Source organism: Apodemus sylvaticus, chromosome 2 (assembly GCF_947179515.1).
Source record: "Apodemus sylvaticus chromosome 2, mApoSyl1.1, whole genome shotgun sequence".
Classification (NCBI taxonomy): Eukaryota; Metazoa; Chordata; class Mammalia; order Rodentia; family Muridae; genus Apodemus; species Apodemus sylvaticus.
In genome coordinates, this window is record NC_067473.1 from 148,118,270 (window position 1) to 148,136,326 (window position 18,057).

The 18,057-nt window shown below is 45.5% G+C and overlaps 1 protein-coding gene across 1 annotated transcript in view; it reads right to left on the reverse strand.

The window, feature by feature from the left end:
* The window catches only part of Alox5 (arachidonate 5-lipoxygenase), a 42,293-nt gene extending 29,556 nt beyond the window's left edge, over positions 1 to 12,737 (reverse strand). The window contains exons 1-3 of the mRNA XM_052174655.1: positions 12,440 to 12,737; positions 5,151 to 5,349; positions 396 to 477 (exon numbers count right to left, since the gene is read on the reverse strand). Coding sequence (XP_052030615.1) covers positions 396 to 477; positions 5,151 to 5,349; positions 12,440 to 12,589 — 431 coding nt within the window. The 5' untranslated portion in view covers positions 12,590 to 12,737. The remainder of the gene's footprint in view (positions 1 to 395; positions 478 to 5,150; positions 5,350 to 12,439) is intronic.
* Positions 12,738 to 18,057: the final 5,320 nt, after the last annotated feature.

Consider the following 18,057-nt stretch of genomic DNA (forward strand, 5'->3'; position numbering starts at 1 on the left):
TCACTCTTTTTTTTTCTTTTTTGTGTTTTTTTTAAAGATTTATTATATGTAAGAACACTGTAGCTATCTTCAGACACTCCAGAAGAGGGTATCAGATCTCGTTACGGATGGTTGTGAACCACCATGTGGTTGCTGGGATTTGAACTCAGGACCTTCGGAGGAGCAGTTGGTGCTCTTAACCACTGAGCCATCTCTCCAGCCCAGTGACTCACTCTTGTGGGCCCATTCTCCCCAAGCACAATGTGGCTGTTCTCAAACTTTTTCCTTGACCCCTTTCACTCTGACTGCCTAAAGGTGTTGGTAAGATGGTCCACACGCTCTGGTCGGCTTGTCTCCTACCATGGATCTGGTACGGGAGGGGCTACTCATGGCCACTTGGTCACGCTGTCACTCACCGGTACTGTTTTTGACGTGTTTCCAGTTCTTTACGCCTGTGCTGCTTTAGGATGTGGATTTGGTCATCTCGGGCCAGTTTTGCTGTGAAGAAAGCACAAGTATGAGAGCAACCCGAGGAAGAGAAACAATGTCCACATAATGCCTGCTGGTCAGGCTTTCCCAGACATCGTCCATTAGCCTTCAGAATGCTGCTTATGCAGAAGACACCAGAGCTCTCTAGGTCATTGTATGTTCAGCCTCGAGTACAGAAGTGGTTCCAAAGCAGAACACCAAGACAACAGAGCAGGATCCATAGGCCTGAGGTTGAGATGAGTCTAAAATGTGGTACTGCCTATTGTCACTGACTGTACTGGGCACTGTTGTGAACACTTGACATTTTCGTTGCTAAATGCCTTAGACAGCCAGAATATTCCTGGGACTCCAAGATTTTTTTCTTTCTTTCCTTTCTTTCCTTCTTTCCTTCTTTTCTTCCTTCCTTCCTTCCTTCCTTCCTTCCTTCCTTCCTTCCTTCCTTCCTTCCTTCCTTCCTTCTTTCTTTCTTTCCTTCCTTCCTTCTCTCTCTCTCTCTCTCTCTCTCTCTCTCTCTCTCTCTCTCTCTCTCTCTCTCTCTTTTGGTATGAATAGATTTTCATAGAACTCAACACAACAAGTTGACACAAGAATCTGGCTCAGACTCCCCAGTTATGAGACTCCAGCCAACAATGGATGGGACTTCCCAGGCTGTAGGATAACAAATTCAGCTCTTTCTGAACTGAGTGTGGCAGAACCCATCCCCAGGGGCTTGCATGAGCTCTGGAATGAACCATTTGTACACACATATGCTATAGATCCTGGGATCACAGTGATAGTTCTATCACTTTTACAATTACCGAGGTGAATGATATGCCTCTCCTATCACGATTATGTAGCCTAACAACTTTTGGGCATTAGTGCACCTTTTGAGCAAATTTCCTGCAGATCAACATGAAGATGAACTTTCATGAATTAATGATTTTATATTTTATATAGAACTTGTGATTTGATTAAGATAATTTTAGAAAGAAAGTTCTAAGAGATGGTTTTAGTTGTTTTGCTAGAAAGATATAATAAAGTCAGAATGAAGAATAGAATGTACCCACTCCTCATAATATCAAGTAAAGGCTGCATAATAAGAAATACAATGAGATTTCATAATCACACTAAAAAAAGAAATAGGCTTGGGACAACTTTGTGTTCAAGGAAAAACATTCAGGTCCAAGGATGAAGCCATAGGTGTGAACTATGATAAGACAAGGTCATGTGAAACTGCTGCTTTGAACTTATAATGGCTATGAAATATTGCTTTGAACTTGTTAATAGTACTAACTGTCCTGGGTTTCAAGAGAGAAGGTTTCAAGGTCAGACATCATCAGTCTTTTGGCCTTCGTTCAACTCTGTGTCTCATCTCAGCTCCCCTAAGGCCGAGCAGGCCCCCAGCACTAGTGGGAAATGGGGTCACTTGTGGGGTGGGCCCTTTTCTTGCCACCTTGTTCAAGGCATTGGTTGTGCCATGTAGGTTAATTATGGTCATGAATCCTTTGGTATTCTTTAAATTGAGATATTTTGCCTCCTTCCCCTCAAGGATAGGTAGTGGAGTTACACCATACTGGTTCCAGCACGGGCCTGGGGCCTGGCAGCTTCTAGTCTCTGTTTCTTGGAATACTTGCTCTTAGAAGTGAGCTCCCATGAAAGAAATGAAGCTACCCCGAGTCCCTCATGCTGTGTCCCTCATCTTTACAAATAAGGTGTTACACAGAGATAGAGTCCACAGAGCCCCGAGCCATGGGGGAGAAGAACCATCTTCAAGGTAAAACCTGCAGTCCAATGGCACCGAGGACACAGATGAAGTCCTTGGCAGATCCCTTCCAAGATTCTAGACCTAAGTGATCACTAGCCAAATTAAATGCTTGTCTAAAGTTAAGATGGCTGGTTACCAGCAGTGTTTATGGAACTTGTCAGCCAGACTATTTGTGTCCTTGAAGACCCTCTTCCATTTTATCTTGTCGATAAAACTGATAAGAATGGATTGCATCAATGGGCTTCCCATTAGGCTCAGCTCAGGGCACAGACCAGAGGGGAGGTCCTGGGAGAGAGTGTGTGTTGAGGGTGGGGCTGTTGTTTCTTCTCCATTCTTCTCTTCCTCATCTCAGGGATGACCACTTCTCTACCAAGGTCACCGCTCTGCATAGACTCATAAAATAGAGGCTATCTTTATTATTATTATTATTAATTATTATTGTGTTTTTTTGTTTGTTTGGTTCGTTGGTTTTTTTTGAGAAAGGGTTTCTCTGTATAGCCCTGGCTGTCCTGGAACTCACTCTGTAGACCAGACTGGCCTCGAACTCAGAAATCCACCTATCTCTGCCTCCCAAGTGCTGGGATTAAAGGCATGTGCCACCACTGCCCAGCTGAGGCTATCTTTAAAATGTCAACCTTCTACATTGTTCTTAAACTCTTGCCCTCTCTCAGCTCATCAGAATTGGCCAAGCTGCCTGTCCTACACACAGAAGTGCCCCATCTGTACACTTCCACACCTTCTTGAAGTCCCTCTCTCAACGCCGCCTCAAATCATCCTAGTCTGCCTGGATTATTGTGCATGTTGCTGTGCAGAGCTACAAAATCTGTAGGCAGGAAAGACTTCCCCACTGAGATCTTGGGTGGGGCAGACAGAAGAAAGATTCTAATGCCTGCTAAACCCTGGGTTAAGAGAAGCACCCTGCCCACAGCCTTCCTTGTTCTAGCCACAGGATGACTTGAATGGTGTGTGGGTGTGTGGGTGAGTGGGTTTCCACTGAGCTTGGGGGAGGGGTGGTAAAAATCCTTCTAAAGCTAAGTATCCAGGTCAGGAAAATTCCCAGAACTTGGTTTAAGTCAAATTCCACATCAAAGACAATGGGATGTGATCTGATAGCCAACGAACCCTAGAGGGAAAAGAAGAAGAAGACCACCACCACCAACTTCTTCTCCTTCTCCTTTCTTCTTCTTCTTCTTCTTCTTCTTCTTCTTCTTCTTCTTCTTCTTCTTCTTCTTCTTCTTCTTCTTCTTCTTCTTCTTCTCCTTCTCCTTCTCCTCCTCCTCCTCCTCCTCCTCCTCCTCCTCCTCCTCCTCCTCCTCCTCTTCTTCTTCCTCTTCTTCTTCTCCTCCTCTTCTGTCTCAGTTTTCTATCAAAATGGTGCTTTAATTATCAATCTTATCTGCCTCTCCCAGCTGTGAAGATGAACCATGGAGGGGATCCTTATCTGAGGGGTTCACATTGCTGCCCTAAGCAGTGGCGCCATCCTTACTGCTGAGGCTGTTGCAGGCAGAGGTTTACTATTCCTTTATTTTATTTTATTATATTATATTTTATTATTTTTGCTTTTCTTTCTTTCTTTTTTAATTGAATATAATCTTCATTAACATTTCAAATGCTAAAACCTTTTCTGGTTTCCCCCTCCCCCAAAACACCCAACCCTTCCTCCCACCCCCTGCCTCCAAGTATATGCCCTCCATCCAACCCACTCCCCCCCCCATTTCCCTTTGTTGAGGCAACTATTGAGCCTTCACAGGACCAAGGACCACTCCTCCCACTGGTGCCCAACAAGGCATTCCTCTGCCACATTTTTGGCTGGAACCATGTATAGCTCTTGGTTCCCAGACACGATTATGGACAACAAGAAGTGCATACCAAAAGGAGCATGTCATGGTTGACTCTGGAGGGGCCCTGTCAGAGCTTTACACATAGAGAGGCAGATGCTAGCAGCCAACCATTGGACTGGGCATGTGGTCCCCAATAGAGGAGCTGGAGGGCGGACTGGAGGAGCTGAAGGGGTTTGCAGCCCCATGGGAAGAACAATGATGTCAGCCACCCAGATGCCCCAGGGCTCCCAGAGGCTTCCCATTCCTGATGAGACTGAAAGCAAACACAAGGGCCATGACTGTAAGATAGAATTGCCAAGGCTTAATTTGACCCATGCATATAAGCAGCTAGTGTGCAAAGGGTGTCACTCAGAGGGAACGAGGAGTGTGGGGGGAGTGAGGGGAGAGTGCAAGCAGATCTTTAACATCTGCTTCTCTCTGTATAAGCTGGGTGGGGTGGGGGTGGGGGTGGGGGCTGAAAAAGAATGTCCTCTTATGGAAGTACCAAACTGGATGGGCCTGGCATATCTTGGGAGGCTATAACAGCAGAACGGAAAGTTCAAGGCTAGCCTGAGCTATGTAGTGAAACTGAGGCTTTGTTTCAAAGCAAACAAATAAGGGGACTGTGAACTCCAGCTTGCCTCTGTCCTTTAGAGCTGGCATTATATTGGCAATCTTAGTCCAATCTTTTAGTGTCCAGGCCTTCCGGGGGGGGGGTCCTCTGACCCTGAACACCTCCCCAACCCTCAGAGAGAATAGCCAGAGAATTTGGCTTAGGAGGCCATGTGCTAACCTTCAGCACTCCCCATTTGCAGGACTCTTGTCACAGATGCCTGTGAGTCCCTCATTGCCTAGTGACAAGAGGAGAATGCCTGTCTCCATATTTTTCCAGGACAGTGTGCAGTGGGAAGTCACAGTTGGTGTGACTCCTCAGGCTATTAGCTCTGCTCTAGAGCTTGTTAGAGCAGAGGAAGACCTCATCTCCCATAAGGGAACAAGATACAGAGGTGTGCTCTACCCAAGATGGTATTCTCATGCCCAGAAATACAGCTCTCTGAGAAGGGGAGACTTTATGGTTTCCAGGAAGCCTACAAGTGGCAGGGGTCCAAGCAGCTTACCACATCCATCCCTCAGGACAATCTCGCCATCGCCTGTGATCCAGCGGTAACATGGGAACTCGATGTAGTCCCCGTGGGGTGTCTTCAGTGTGATGTACTTCAGGTACCAGTCGTCGTGGAACCAGTATTTGCGCTTCTCGATTTTGACTAGGTAGATCTCGCCTAGCTCTTCATCCACAGTGACATCATAGGAGTCCACCTGGGCGGGAGAACAGGACAATCAATAGCTGTCTCCTGGGCCTGAATACCGAGGCTGCCGACCATGTTCCTTCCTTAATGTGCTGCTCTATCACAGCAGATATTTGAGTTAAGTGATACAAAATGGCAGTTCAAGATCATTCTAATGTTTGCCTTTTCACAAAGAAGGTCTTCCTCAGAAGGACAGCAGAAACCTGCACAATTAGACCTGGTTGGCCACCTCAAACATTCACAGTCACTCCATCGACATCCCTAGCTCAACTCTCTATCAAATTGGCCTGTTCCCACCCTCACCCCAAACTCCTTCCTGAACATTACTGATTGTGATTCTTTTCTCTATTTCTATGTGATCAGTTTTAAACTGAAGACATTCCTGTGTCACTAGAGCCCATCTGTGTAAAGTCAGGATCCAGGGTCTTGCAGGGGAGGGTTTTAGAGGGGAAACAAGGAAAGGGGATAACATTTGAAATGTAAATAAAGAAAATATATTAATAAAAAAAGAAAAAAGAATATATTTTCCAAAACATGAAATATAAATGTGCAAATGGGTACTTATAAGAAAAGAAAATGTTGGGTTTAAATATGGTCATTAAATAATTCATTCTCAAAAAAAAAAAGAATCTTGGCTACAGGTATATGAATAAGTACTCATCCACAACCCTCCTATCCCATTCCCCCTCCCCCTGCTCACAAACCCACCCACTCCTGCTTCCCTGTCCTTAGCCAAGATCTTAAGGAATCTCTTCATTAATTTAGGTAGCCTCACCCTCTGCAAGACCCTGGATCCTGACTTTACACAGATGGGCTCTAGTGACACAGGAATGTTTTCAGCTTAAAAACTGATCACATAGAAATAGAGAAAAGCATCACAGTCAGTAATGTTCAGGAAGGAGTTTGGGGTGGGGGTGGGAACAGGCCAATTTGATAAAGAGAGTTGAGCTAGGGAAGTCAGATGGAGTGACTGGATCTTTGAGGTGTGTGAATACAATGGAATATTGTTTAGTCTCGCACATGTTCATATGAGGATACGTGTGTGTGTGTGTGTGTGTGTGTGTGTGTGTGTGTGTATGTGTGTGCCCAGAAGAGTTGGGATCAGTGAAGGGGAATTGGGCCAGAGGGTAGATGACCTGCTGTTTGGGACTCTGAGTTCACGTTGTAGGTGCAAACTTGCTGGCCATATGGCTTCATCAATTGTTTTGTTTCCTTCTCCTCCTTTTCTTTCCCTCCTTCAATCTCCTCCCCACATCTTCCCCTTCATAGTTTCCTCTTCCTATCCCTTCTTTCTTACCTTCCCTGTCTTCATCATTTTCCCCTTTCTTCTTCCTCTGCTTCTTCCCTCTCCCCCTTCCTCTTCCTCCCATTCTTTGCCTCCCTTCCCTCTCTTCTTCCTCCTGCCCATCCTCTACTTCTCCTACGTGTTCTACTCTTCCTCCTCTTAGACCTCCTCCTATTTTTGTTTTGGTGTGTTTATGTGTGTGTGTGTGTGTATGTGTGTATGTGAGACAGTGCACAACCTTGGATGTCATTCCTTAGTCACTGCCACTCCCACACCAAATCAGTGCAGTGTTTAGAACTAAGTAAGCTAGACTGGCAAGTCAGAAAACCTCAGAGATCCACCTGTCTCCCTTTCCACAGAGCATGCTTGCAAGGTGAACACTTGACTGCTTGAGTATCTCCCCAGATTGTGTTTCTTCATCTTTCAAGAAGTGATAGCAACAAGATTGCAGCACCATTGAGAAATCTGAGTGACAGGATACTTGAGTAGCTATTTTCTTCAAGGGCACAGTCCACTAGGTTTATATATTAGAACTAGCTGGTCTCCATTCTGACTCTATGGAAGCTCATAAGGCAAGAAGCCCCACAGTATCTGCGATCAGCCTGAGCCAACCCTTTGCACTGCAATTCACTCATAGTTCTAAGTGACTGTGGAGTGAGAGGAACACCCTATGTGTTCAAGCCCTGGACTTGGTGGATGGGGAACTCTTGTAAGGACGAGGGACAGTGGGAGGGACTTATAGTGCATGCAGAGGAGAGGGAAGTCAGCCTGTGGTCAGGACCAAAGGGCAGCCACCAAGAATGCCTGGACCCAGCCCCAGAGCAGCTGCTTCAGGGGAAGTGGTTTTCCTGTGGCATTGGGAGGCTAGAGAGGATGGTCTTGAGGGTTGGAAGGATGACATCAGGAAGGTTAGGGTGAATGAAGAGAAGATGCATTCTAAAGTAATAAGAAAGATCCAAAAGGAAAACCATGCAACTCGAGGCTATCTATGCAGCTACAACTGGTGACCTGTAAGAAAGATACTGAGTAGCTGGGTGGTGGTGGTGCACACCTTGAACCCCAGCCCTTGGAAGGTAGAGGCAGATGAATCTCTGTGAGTGCAAGGGCAGCCTGGTCCACAGAACTGTTGTTCTGAGACAGCCAGGGCTATACAGCGAAACCCTGTCTCAAAAAACCCAACCCAACCAACCCAACCCAACCCAACCCAAACCAAACCAACCAACCAAACATACAAACAAACAAAACAAAACAACCAAAAGACATAAATAAAGAAACTGAGTAGCTCTTCTGGTGGAAGAGAGGCAGACCCTTTAGCACACCTACAGTATAGTCACAGGAAATGGGACCTTACAGGTTCTTAATTCCACCTGGCTAAGGGTCTCAGAGCTGTACTGGATGAGACCACTGTGCAGTCTTAGAGGGACTTAGTCTGTTATTTGATAGGATCTTCTGTAGAAGATGAGGTCAGGCCTGTAGTCTGGCTTATCTCTGGTCAGCTCAGAGACCTTGCTGCCCTGGCCTCAGGCCTGGATGTGACAGGAAATAAACAGAAGTTGAGGGGTTCAGTTAAAACCCCAGAAGTCTTAGAGATAAAGTATGTTGTTTGTGGGTCTAGCGTTCCAGAGCGTAGCTAGAACAAGATCACAGAAAGCAGAGAGAGGCTTCCCTTCAGGAAAATAGAGGGTGATGTCTTACAAAAGAAGTCCTCAGAAGGGCATTTGCAGAGCTACCAAATGTGCTAACATTTTTTGTCCTTTTTTTTGTGGTTGAATGTTCTGGGATGACACTTTACTTATTGTCTATGTCCTTGACATTCTGAGTTCTTTATGGTGGACACTATGTATGTCTGGACTTGGTCCAGGTGCTCAGTGAATGCTGAGCATGTGAATGCTTATGTGGATGGTCACTCCATTTTACAGGTTCATCTGAGATCCAGAGAGGGTAAGTTGCGATGTGTTAGTGATTGACCACCTCAGAGGTGCAGAGAGTGGAGACGAGTGGGCAGGAGATTTCAGATATGGGGAGCTGGCAGAACAATATTCTCAATTCAGGGAATTCACACAGAGGAGGACACAGCTAGATCACAGCCCCCAAGACAGAGATGTCACTGCATTGGTCAGAAAGCTGGGGAGAGGCCCAAGTAGCATGTAGTTCAGCAGCCTAAGTCAGGAGGAGCCAGGAGGTGGATTTCACCTGCTGTTGTTTGTTTGCTTTGTTTTAAAACTCTGTTGTTTATTTAGTTTTAATGTTCCCAAATATATCAGTGACCGAATTACATTCTGGAAAATGAAGTGTAAGGCAATTCTGTCATAGTGCATATTTACATGAATATAGATATCTACCATACTACACATACTACGTACTACATGGTACAGCCTATTGCTTCTAAATAAGATAGATGTACTGAATGTTGATGTATTGAATATATTAGGTAATTTGTAATAGTAATAATAAGCATTTACGTGTTTGAACACACAGAATATAGTAGGCAAAATGAAATTTCAGCTCTGTTATAATCTTATAATAACACCATCATATATCTGGCCTCTTATTGACATAAACATCATCATGTGGTACATGGATATCAGCAAAGTGTAAGCTGATCAGCCTCTGAGCTTTCTATCACCGTTTTATAAACAGTGGTCCATTATTTACGCTTCCTTCTCTGCCAGAGGACAACTCTGCATTCCTTGGGCACTGTCCACCTTCAGTTATGCCAGCCTTCTGTTGATGGGTGGAAGAGAAAATGGCTCTCCTGGAGCAAAGGCATGGCCAACTAGGCTGCCATCTTGGATGGGGTATGAGAAACTGGTGGGAGGAGGAAGAGGGCATAGAACAGAGAAGGAGGGGAGGCTGGAGGGCAAAAGGGAGACAAGGGCAGAGGGAATGAGAGACCAAGAGGCAGCGGCAAGAAGAGCAAAAGTTGCAGAGAATGAGAGCATTGGGAGCAGCAGTCAAGAGGATGTGGGGACCGAAGTGGGAAAGTGAGGTGGCACTGTGGGGACTGAGAGGGGACAGACGCTGCAGTTAGGGGAAGCTGAAGGAGAGACGTAAAGGACATTAGAGTAGAAAAGGAAGGAGAGTTGGAGGGTGAGCAGGGGAGAGAAATTGGCATTGGAGGGATAAAGGAAAAAAGCAGGGGTGGAGGATGTAGGGCAGATGGAGGGGAGACGGGCAGCGAGGGAGAACTAGTATGTGAAGGTTGATGAAGAAAGAAATATTTATTCCCCATCAATATTCTCTTCCTCATGAAGAGGTACTATAGAATTCACTCTCCATAAATATAAGAATATTCGTTAGATATAAAGAAGCATATTATCTGTAAGAAGAACCATATACTCAACAGGTCACCCTATCCTTTGCTTTTCAAAGTACTGTTGAGCAGTTAAGTAGCCAACCAAGATGCCCTCAAAATTTCAAGACTTGTTAGAGCTGTCTTACATAGCTTATGTAACAAAGCCATTCTATGTTCCTCTGGGCTCGCCTCAGCCAGCAACAGGGAACCAGGGAATGCCTGGCACTCACGAGAATTCCATTTGCAAAGGTTCCTAACCTGAATCCCAGAACTCTTGTGGGAATAATGGGGGATGGGCAGTAGTGGAATGTATTAAAACAGGTCAGTGCCGACCCACCATTACTCAGTGGTACATTAGGAGGGGATGCTGGAAGTGACTGGTGGCTTTTATTCATGGAAACACTGTGGCACTTTTCTAAGAACAGTGGGATAGCCTTATCTTCTCAGCTAACCCTTCCCTTAAGGTTTCTTTTCTACCTTTACCCAAAAGGGACATTTGGATTTTTAAAGATGCACTGGCCACAGAATGAGGAAGTAACTCTGGACTGTGCAAGACAAAGCGTGTAGTAACTTTGCATCAACAGGAACTTTCTCAAAGGTTGTTTTCTTTTCCCTTTTTAAGACTCTTTTTTGCATCCAGCCATAGGACAGCAGTTCACTTGAGCTGTGGCTCCCTCCCCACAATGGAAATATGTATGCAAAACTGTCCTGAAATTTGCCTCTGGGGTTCTTGCTAAGGTGTTTAATTAATGTCACCCAACTGACATTTCAGGTTGGGAGACAGGGCAGAAAGGCAAATGATGAACAGAACAGGCCTCTTACTTCCTGTCCAGTCATTTATGATGGCCACACCACTGTTCTCCTCCTGGAGGAAATGAGACATAAGGTGTCCTATGCTGCATGTAGCCTGAGCCCACTGATAGCTAGATTTGTGGAGAAGGCTCCCTGCAGTCCATTTATAAAGAGGAAGCAATCTATCATCTCTCCTAACTCCTATAAACTGGGAGAACCCCCAAATAGTAAAAATAAACACAGGTGCTTTGGAGGATACATAGGGTGTCAGCATCTCAAAGGGATGCCGTGCTAGGTCTTTGGCCGCATTGTTCTTGGGTCAGCTCTCAGACTGGTGAAACCAAGCAAAAGATGTCATTCTGAGACTCAACATCCAGCTTTGCTTGAAGGGAGTTTAAACCTGGTTAGGAACTTGCGAGTCCTGGCTAAGTACCAGGTCCCAAGATAGGCATTAAATGGCATGTTTAGAGTTTGGGACCCAGAAAAGGGCATAACTATTGTTTCCTTGGTCTAATTAGGCTGAGCAGATCAGAAGTGAACTTCCCCAGGAACTCTCCAGTAGAAGCATATGAAATTGTCATTGTGCTTATCACAAATGGTTAATTCTAAGCAAGTTCATGTGGGTCGTCGACTCAATAGTAAACTAAATGATAAGAAGGCAGCCTGGTAAAGTCTAATTTTGTTTTGTTTGTTTAAGATAAGTTTAAAACCTAAACCTAGTTTAGGATCTGGAGGTAGTAGAAGGAAGAAGATTCCCTCACCCCCCACCAAGAGTTTGCAGTGTGCCTATCTATTACAGACTCAGATCAAGTTTGATGTACTAGATATTTAGAGGGTCACTGAAAACCATGACCTCCTGGGGCTAGAACTTACCCACCAGCAGATCCAAGCTGAATGGCCTCACACAGTGCCTGAGTGGGACTGCCAATGCCAAAAGCTTGGGCTGCCAGACTCCAAAATATGTATTAGGAGGAAAAAAGGAAATCTCTCTTCCTTTTTTCCTTCAGAAGTTAAATACCCAAGGAGGAACTGTCCCCTCGCACGCACCCTGCTGACAGGCTTTCCAAAGCCTGCTGGGCCAGACCTTCCTTCCTTGAAATTCCTCCATCGGGGCTGGGTGCAGGAAATATAGGATACCTAAGTGGGGGGGGGGGACAACTTGTAGACTCTTCCTAGCCACCAAATGGGACTGGGTTCCCCCAGAACTCATGGGTAAGATTGGACCTAACCAATTTTCAGTTTGGTAAATGGAGGTAGGGATAGAAGAATGATTAAGCCCAGGTTGACTCACGACCCTGGATCTCTGACTTACACTGGACCACTGTCTACATAAAATGGATAGCTGTCCAACAGGGCTTTCTACACTTTGCAGTAGAACTGGACTTTGGGGCACTGGGACCTCGGAACTCCTGAGTGAAGGGGACTCTCACAAATTCTGGGTCCCGTTGGTGAAAGTTTGTGCCTTCTCTCACATAAGAAGCCAGCTGCAAGTACACCCCACACTGGAAGTCCTTTGTCCCTTAAGAGGTTGAGTACCTCAGGAAGCCTAGGGTGCCTCACTACCCAACTCTCACTTGCCCTGACATGCACCAACTCTTGCGCTGCGTCAGGTTCCCAGATGAGCCTCACATAAGGGTCTCAGGACAGTCACCAGAAGCCTGCCTGCCCAGCCTCGCGGACCGCCCGCTCTTTGCTGCCAGCCCCTCGGTCCCAAGCGCGCGTTCTCACCGCGCCACGCTCGAAGTCATTGTAGAAAGCCTTGTCCAGCAGATGCTTCTCGCTGCAGCCGGCAGAGCCAATGAGGCTGAGGTAGATGTAGTCGTCTGTGCCTGCGAACCACTGGCTGCCGGTGGCCACGGTGACGGTGTAGGAGGGCATGGCTCCAGGTAGTGAGTGCTGCTCGTGTGGGCGCAGGAGCCCGCGAAGCTCAGCGTAGCAGCCCACCAGCTTCTTGACCCTGTCACTCCTTGCAACTCCGTGTCCAGCAGCCGGCCAGCCTTGCGTTTGGGTCTGGCCCCGCCCAGGGACCGGCCCTGCCTTCTGGCTCTGGCTCCGCCCCTGCCCCTTTCCAGCCCCGAGACACCTCACCTTCCAAGTCATCCTTCTCTTCTGTGGCACTGGTGGGACAGTAATCTTATCTCTGATAGGCGGGGCCTTTGTTCTCGTGCCCCATCTCTACCTAGCTTTTATTCCTCGTTCATTTATACTTTAATTAGTTAATCCTTTATTACTTCCATCTTGATGGCTTCCTGCCTGCTTCAAGGTTTCTCACTGCCAGCTCAAGGGCTGAGGACTACCTGTGACCTCATTCAGTTGCAGCACACAGTGTATGCAAATAACTTAGCTCAGGGCATCTGAAGGCCACAAGGAGAGATTACCTGTAGCTGATGCCCGCGGTGGACCCGGCCCACGGAAACTTGAATCTTGGTTTCTTCACAAGATGAGCAAACCCTCTCTTTCTGGGTAAGTTACTGGGGAGGTGCGCAAACTGGGGTAAATGGTTAGTGGTACTGGGAATCAGTCTTAGAAAGTAGTGGCCCGAGTGGGCGACTCCTAACCTGCACCTGTGGGACTGACTGGCACTTTAAGGGCAAGCTTGCCGAGGGCGGGCTTGAGGTAGGAAAGGAGTTTTGTCTTGTCTGGAGATGGCTTAAGGAGCTGGTCAAGACTGGGAGTCTTAGGGAAAAAGAGTGCGTGCCTCTATGAGAGGCAAACCGTGGCTTTTGGATAAAGGTAGAAAAGAAACCTGAGGGAGAATTGTTGAAAGGTGAGAAAGGCTATCCCACTGTGCTTAGAAAAGCCAACAGTGTTGCCATGGATATCAGGGAAAACAGCTGGGCACTAGAAAGTGGGTGGACAACACTTCCCCCTTTGTTTACAGTAGAATAATGGGCAGTGTTAATTTGTCTTTAATAAATTGTATAAATACTTCTTGGTTATTTCTTTAAGTTCTGCTCTTCCTGCCTTCCAGTTGATTGGATGGGGCTCACCAAGATAACGAGACAATGTATAATCAATTAAATCTACAAAATCCTTCAGTAATACCCTAATCATGCCTTGATGGAATGACTATTCATTGGTCATGTCACAGTCTAAGTGAGCACTTTTCTGAAAGTTTGTATTTTCTTCTTTTTTAATTAGATATCTGCTTTATTTATATTTCAAATTGTATCCCCTTTCCAAGTTACCCCTCCGAAAACCCCCTATCCTCTTCCCTCTCCCCCTCCTCCTCCACTCTCCCAATTTCCTGACTTGTATTCCCCTATTCTTGGGAATTGAGCCTTCATAGGACCAATGGCCTCTCCTCTCACTGATGTCTGAAATGGTCATCTTCTGCTACATATGTAGCTGGAGCTATGCTACTCTTTAGTTGGTGGTTTAGTCCCTGGGAGCTCTGGGGATACTGGTTGCTACATATTATTGTTCCTCCTGCAGAGCTGCAAACCTCTTCAGCTCCTTGGGTCCTTTCTCTAGCTGCTCCATTGGGGACCCTATGCTCATTCTATTGGTTGGCTGTGAGCCATGGGTATTTTGATCCACTTTCCAATAAGGATCAAAGTATCTACACTTTAGTCTTCCTTCTTCTTGAGCTTCATGTGGTCTGTGAGTTGTATACTGAGTATTCCAAGCTTTTGGGCTAATATCCACTTATCAGTGAGTGCATACCGTGTGTGTGTGTTCTTTTGTGATTGGGTTACCTCACTTGGGATGATATTTTCTAGCTCCATTCATTTGCCTAAGAATTTCACAAATTCATTGTTTTTAATAGCTGAGTCAGTTTGGCAGTTCCCCAGAAAATTGGACATAGCACTACCTGAGGACCCAGCTATACCACTCCTGGGCACATACCCAGAAGATGCTCCAACATGTAATAAGGACACATGCTCCACTAAATACATAGCAGCCCTATTTATAATAGCCAGAAACTGGAAACAATCCAGATGTCCCTCAAAAGAGGAATGGATACAGAAAATGGAGTACTACTCAGCTATTAAGTTTGTATCTTCTTGTTTCCTCAGATCCTTGGCACATTCCCTTCCCTTCTGGGTGGTTTCACCTGTCTTGCTTTTGTACCTCTAGATCTTGTGCAAACTCCTTCCCAGATATTGCTATTTCTGTGAATCTGTTTGCCTCTCTTTTACTGATATCCCACCACCATAGCTCACACTTACTGTCACACTGTCATTCTGTCCCAACAGGAGCTGCTCTGTCATTTCTCCCATCATATAATGAGCTGCTTGGGGGCTGGTATTTTGCTTATATCCTAGTTCAGCATACAGTGAGCCACAAAAATAGCTGGACACAGGGCCTAGTTATTATTATTCCTCTAACTGGGGAACCTGTAACCTTCCAGAAAAGCAGGTGTTTGTGGTTGGAAAGGCAGAAGGGAAGGGAAGAGAAAGAAGTCTAGCCCGCACTTCCTCGCGGTGGTGTGACTACCTGACTCAAGCAGTGGCAGGTCCCTGGAGCCTCTGCACTCCAGTGCGACTGCAACAGGGCGGCTCTGCCCCTTCCCCCTCAGCAGGACAAAGCAGACCTGGCTTCTGCTAGCCAAGGAAGTGACTAGAAACTTATCTGAGTTGTCACTCACTTTTCTCTACAGGTGTGGATCACATTTTATTTTAGCCAGCTTAAAAAAAAAATCCAGAGACTCACAGTTAGATATTGCGCAGAAAGTGAGAGGGACCTTGGAACATTCAGCCCGAAATGGGATGTCTCCATCAAATCTCTCCCCTGGAGCCCAGGGAACCCTCACATAAGAAGAGGCAGAAAGATTGCAAGAACCAGAGGGGATGGAAGACACCAGAAAATAAGGCCCTTTAAATCCACAGGAGCAAAACTCCTATGAATTCACAGAGACTGAAGTGGGGTGCACAGAACCTGTGTGGCTCTGTACCAGGTTCTCTGAGTATAGAATGTGGCTTCTAGTTCAGTGCTTTTATGAGGTTCTTGCATGTGAGAACAAGTGGGTCTCTGACCATTGGAGCCTTCCCTTGGGCTCTTTTCCTTCAGTTGGTTTGCCCTGTCCAACTTACTGTGATCACTTCTGTTCTATCTTATCATATTTTATTTTGTTGTATTTTAATATCTCTCAGAAGAGCCTGCAATTTTCTAATGAGAGACAGAAAGGGAATGGATCTGGGTGGAAGGAGAGGTGGGGAGGAACTGGGAGAAGAAGAGGGAGGGAAAACTGTTATCAGGATGTATTATGTGAGAAAAGAATCTATTTTTAATAAACGGGGAAATATAGAGCCACATTCAGGGGAAACTAAGATAAGGGAATTAAATGGGGAGCAAGAGGGGAGAGCAAGGTGAAGTAGGAATATAGGAAGGAACAGTTTATACTAAAGGTCCTGCAGAGAAGCCTACTACTGTAAAAGCTTCCTAAAACATGTATGTATATGAAAGGAACACACACACACACACACACACACACACACACACACACATGCACGCACACACATTCCATTCCATATAACCAGAGACACTAGACATCTATGCCCCAAGTAAAACCTCCAATGTCAGGAATGGGTTACATTTTGCTGAATCACTGGCCAAAGGTGTCCCATGGACCCCTGAATACACATGCTATTGCCAAGGCTATTGGCTACTCCCAACAACCTCATGGCAAGACACTATTGCTGAAGATAACACTCACTTATGACTTTTAACATGGAGAAGTCGAGCTGGTGCCCAACCAGAAAGTTCAGCACTAGTGACTGGCATTCCTGATGCTGTAAGGACTTTGCGCACCTCTGGAAGAAAAAGGTAACCATCAGCATCATCCATCTACAAACCCTGCAACCTACAACAGTGACTGACTAGGAGACATACTGGTGCATTAGTGGTATAAATGTTATAGGAATAACCAACTATTTTTAAAAATTGGATTTAAGGCCCACCCAATGAGATGAAGCCATATCCAACTCTAAAGCAGCCAAAACCTGAGGCAAGATAGGTCATGCGCCTAGGGAAAAACCTACTATTGTTATTCTGCTAATGGAACATAGTAATAGATGACTCCTAATAACATATTGCTATACTCAAAGATCAGCACATCTTTGAACTCTCACGAAAGTAGTTTCTTCCTGCAGTAGATGGGAATTAACATAGAAACTCAAAATTGTACCAAATCTTGAGAGTGAGAGACTTTGGAGGCCTCAATCCTAAATGGGATGTCTTTGTTAAACCCCTTCCCTCAAGCTCAGTGATTTAAATGGAATAGATGGTAGAAAGATGGTAAGAGCCAGAGGTGTCAGATGACTTCCAGGAAGAGGATCTTCTAGACACAACAAGACTGTATGTGGAACTCTGCACATGGGAACTCACAGAGACTGTGACAGCCGATTCAAGACCTTCAGGCTCAAGCCAGACAAAAGTCCTGGCACCCAAACAGGGAGTAGACATGGCGACCTACCTCTAACCAATAAGGTATTTGCAAGTGATACCTGATCAAAAAAAGGAAGACAATTTTTTTCCAGTGGAATGTCACTGGGTGTATCAACCACACACAGGGGCAGGCCCTGTGCCCAGGAGTAGTTAGCCAACCCAAAACAAACTTTTGTTTTATGTACATTTTTGTTACTTTTTGCTTGTTTGTTTTGATTTTTTGAGGGGGACATGATGTTGAGTGGTAGGGAGATTGGGGGGATTTGGAGAAAATTGGGAAAGGGAAAATATGACCACAGTATATTGTATTGACATTTTAAATGAAAAATAAAATAATTTAAAAAATTATAGCCTCCGTTTCTTTTGTCCTGTTAACATCTACCAAGGTACACAAATTTTTAAACAAACAGCAAACAAAAAAGCAAAGTAAATAAAATATCTTATGCATTGGGAAATGAGAGGAAACATGTATACCCACTCTTCTCCCTTTCAGCAGTATCAGTTAGGAATTCATGAGAGGAATAGAGCCCAGACATGTGCACTGCATTTCACATTTCCAGATCATGTCTTCCTAGGCCCTGCCCTAGATTGAGGAGGCTCACAGTCTTAACAGGCATCTCTGAAGATGGATGTGAACAGCTCATACCAGTCTCTTGTTTGTCTAGTTACCACTTGTGACATCCAAGAAAAAGTTATAGGGAAAAGGATGATTCTGGAAATGTCCCCATGAGTTTGTAAACATCCTGTTGGAAGGATAATGTTGAAATGCCTATTGTGGCTTCTTCCGTCTGAGGTCAGAGCTCAGTCATTTCAAGGCACAGAATTCTCCATTCTCTGTCTGCCTTCTGCCTATCAAGATTGTGTCAGCCTTTTGCAGACTGGTTACTTCCTCAGGTTTGTGCTGAGAGGCAGATGGGAGTTCCCACACCACTGTACCTTGGCCCCTAGTCTCCTAA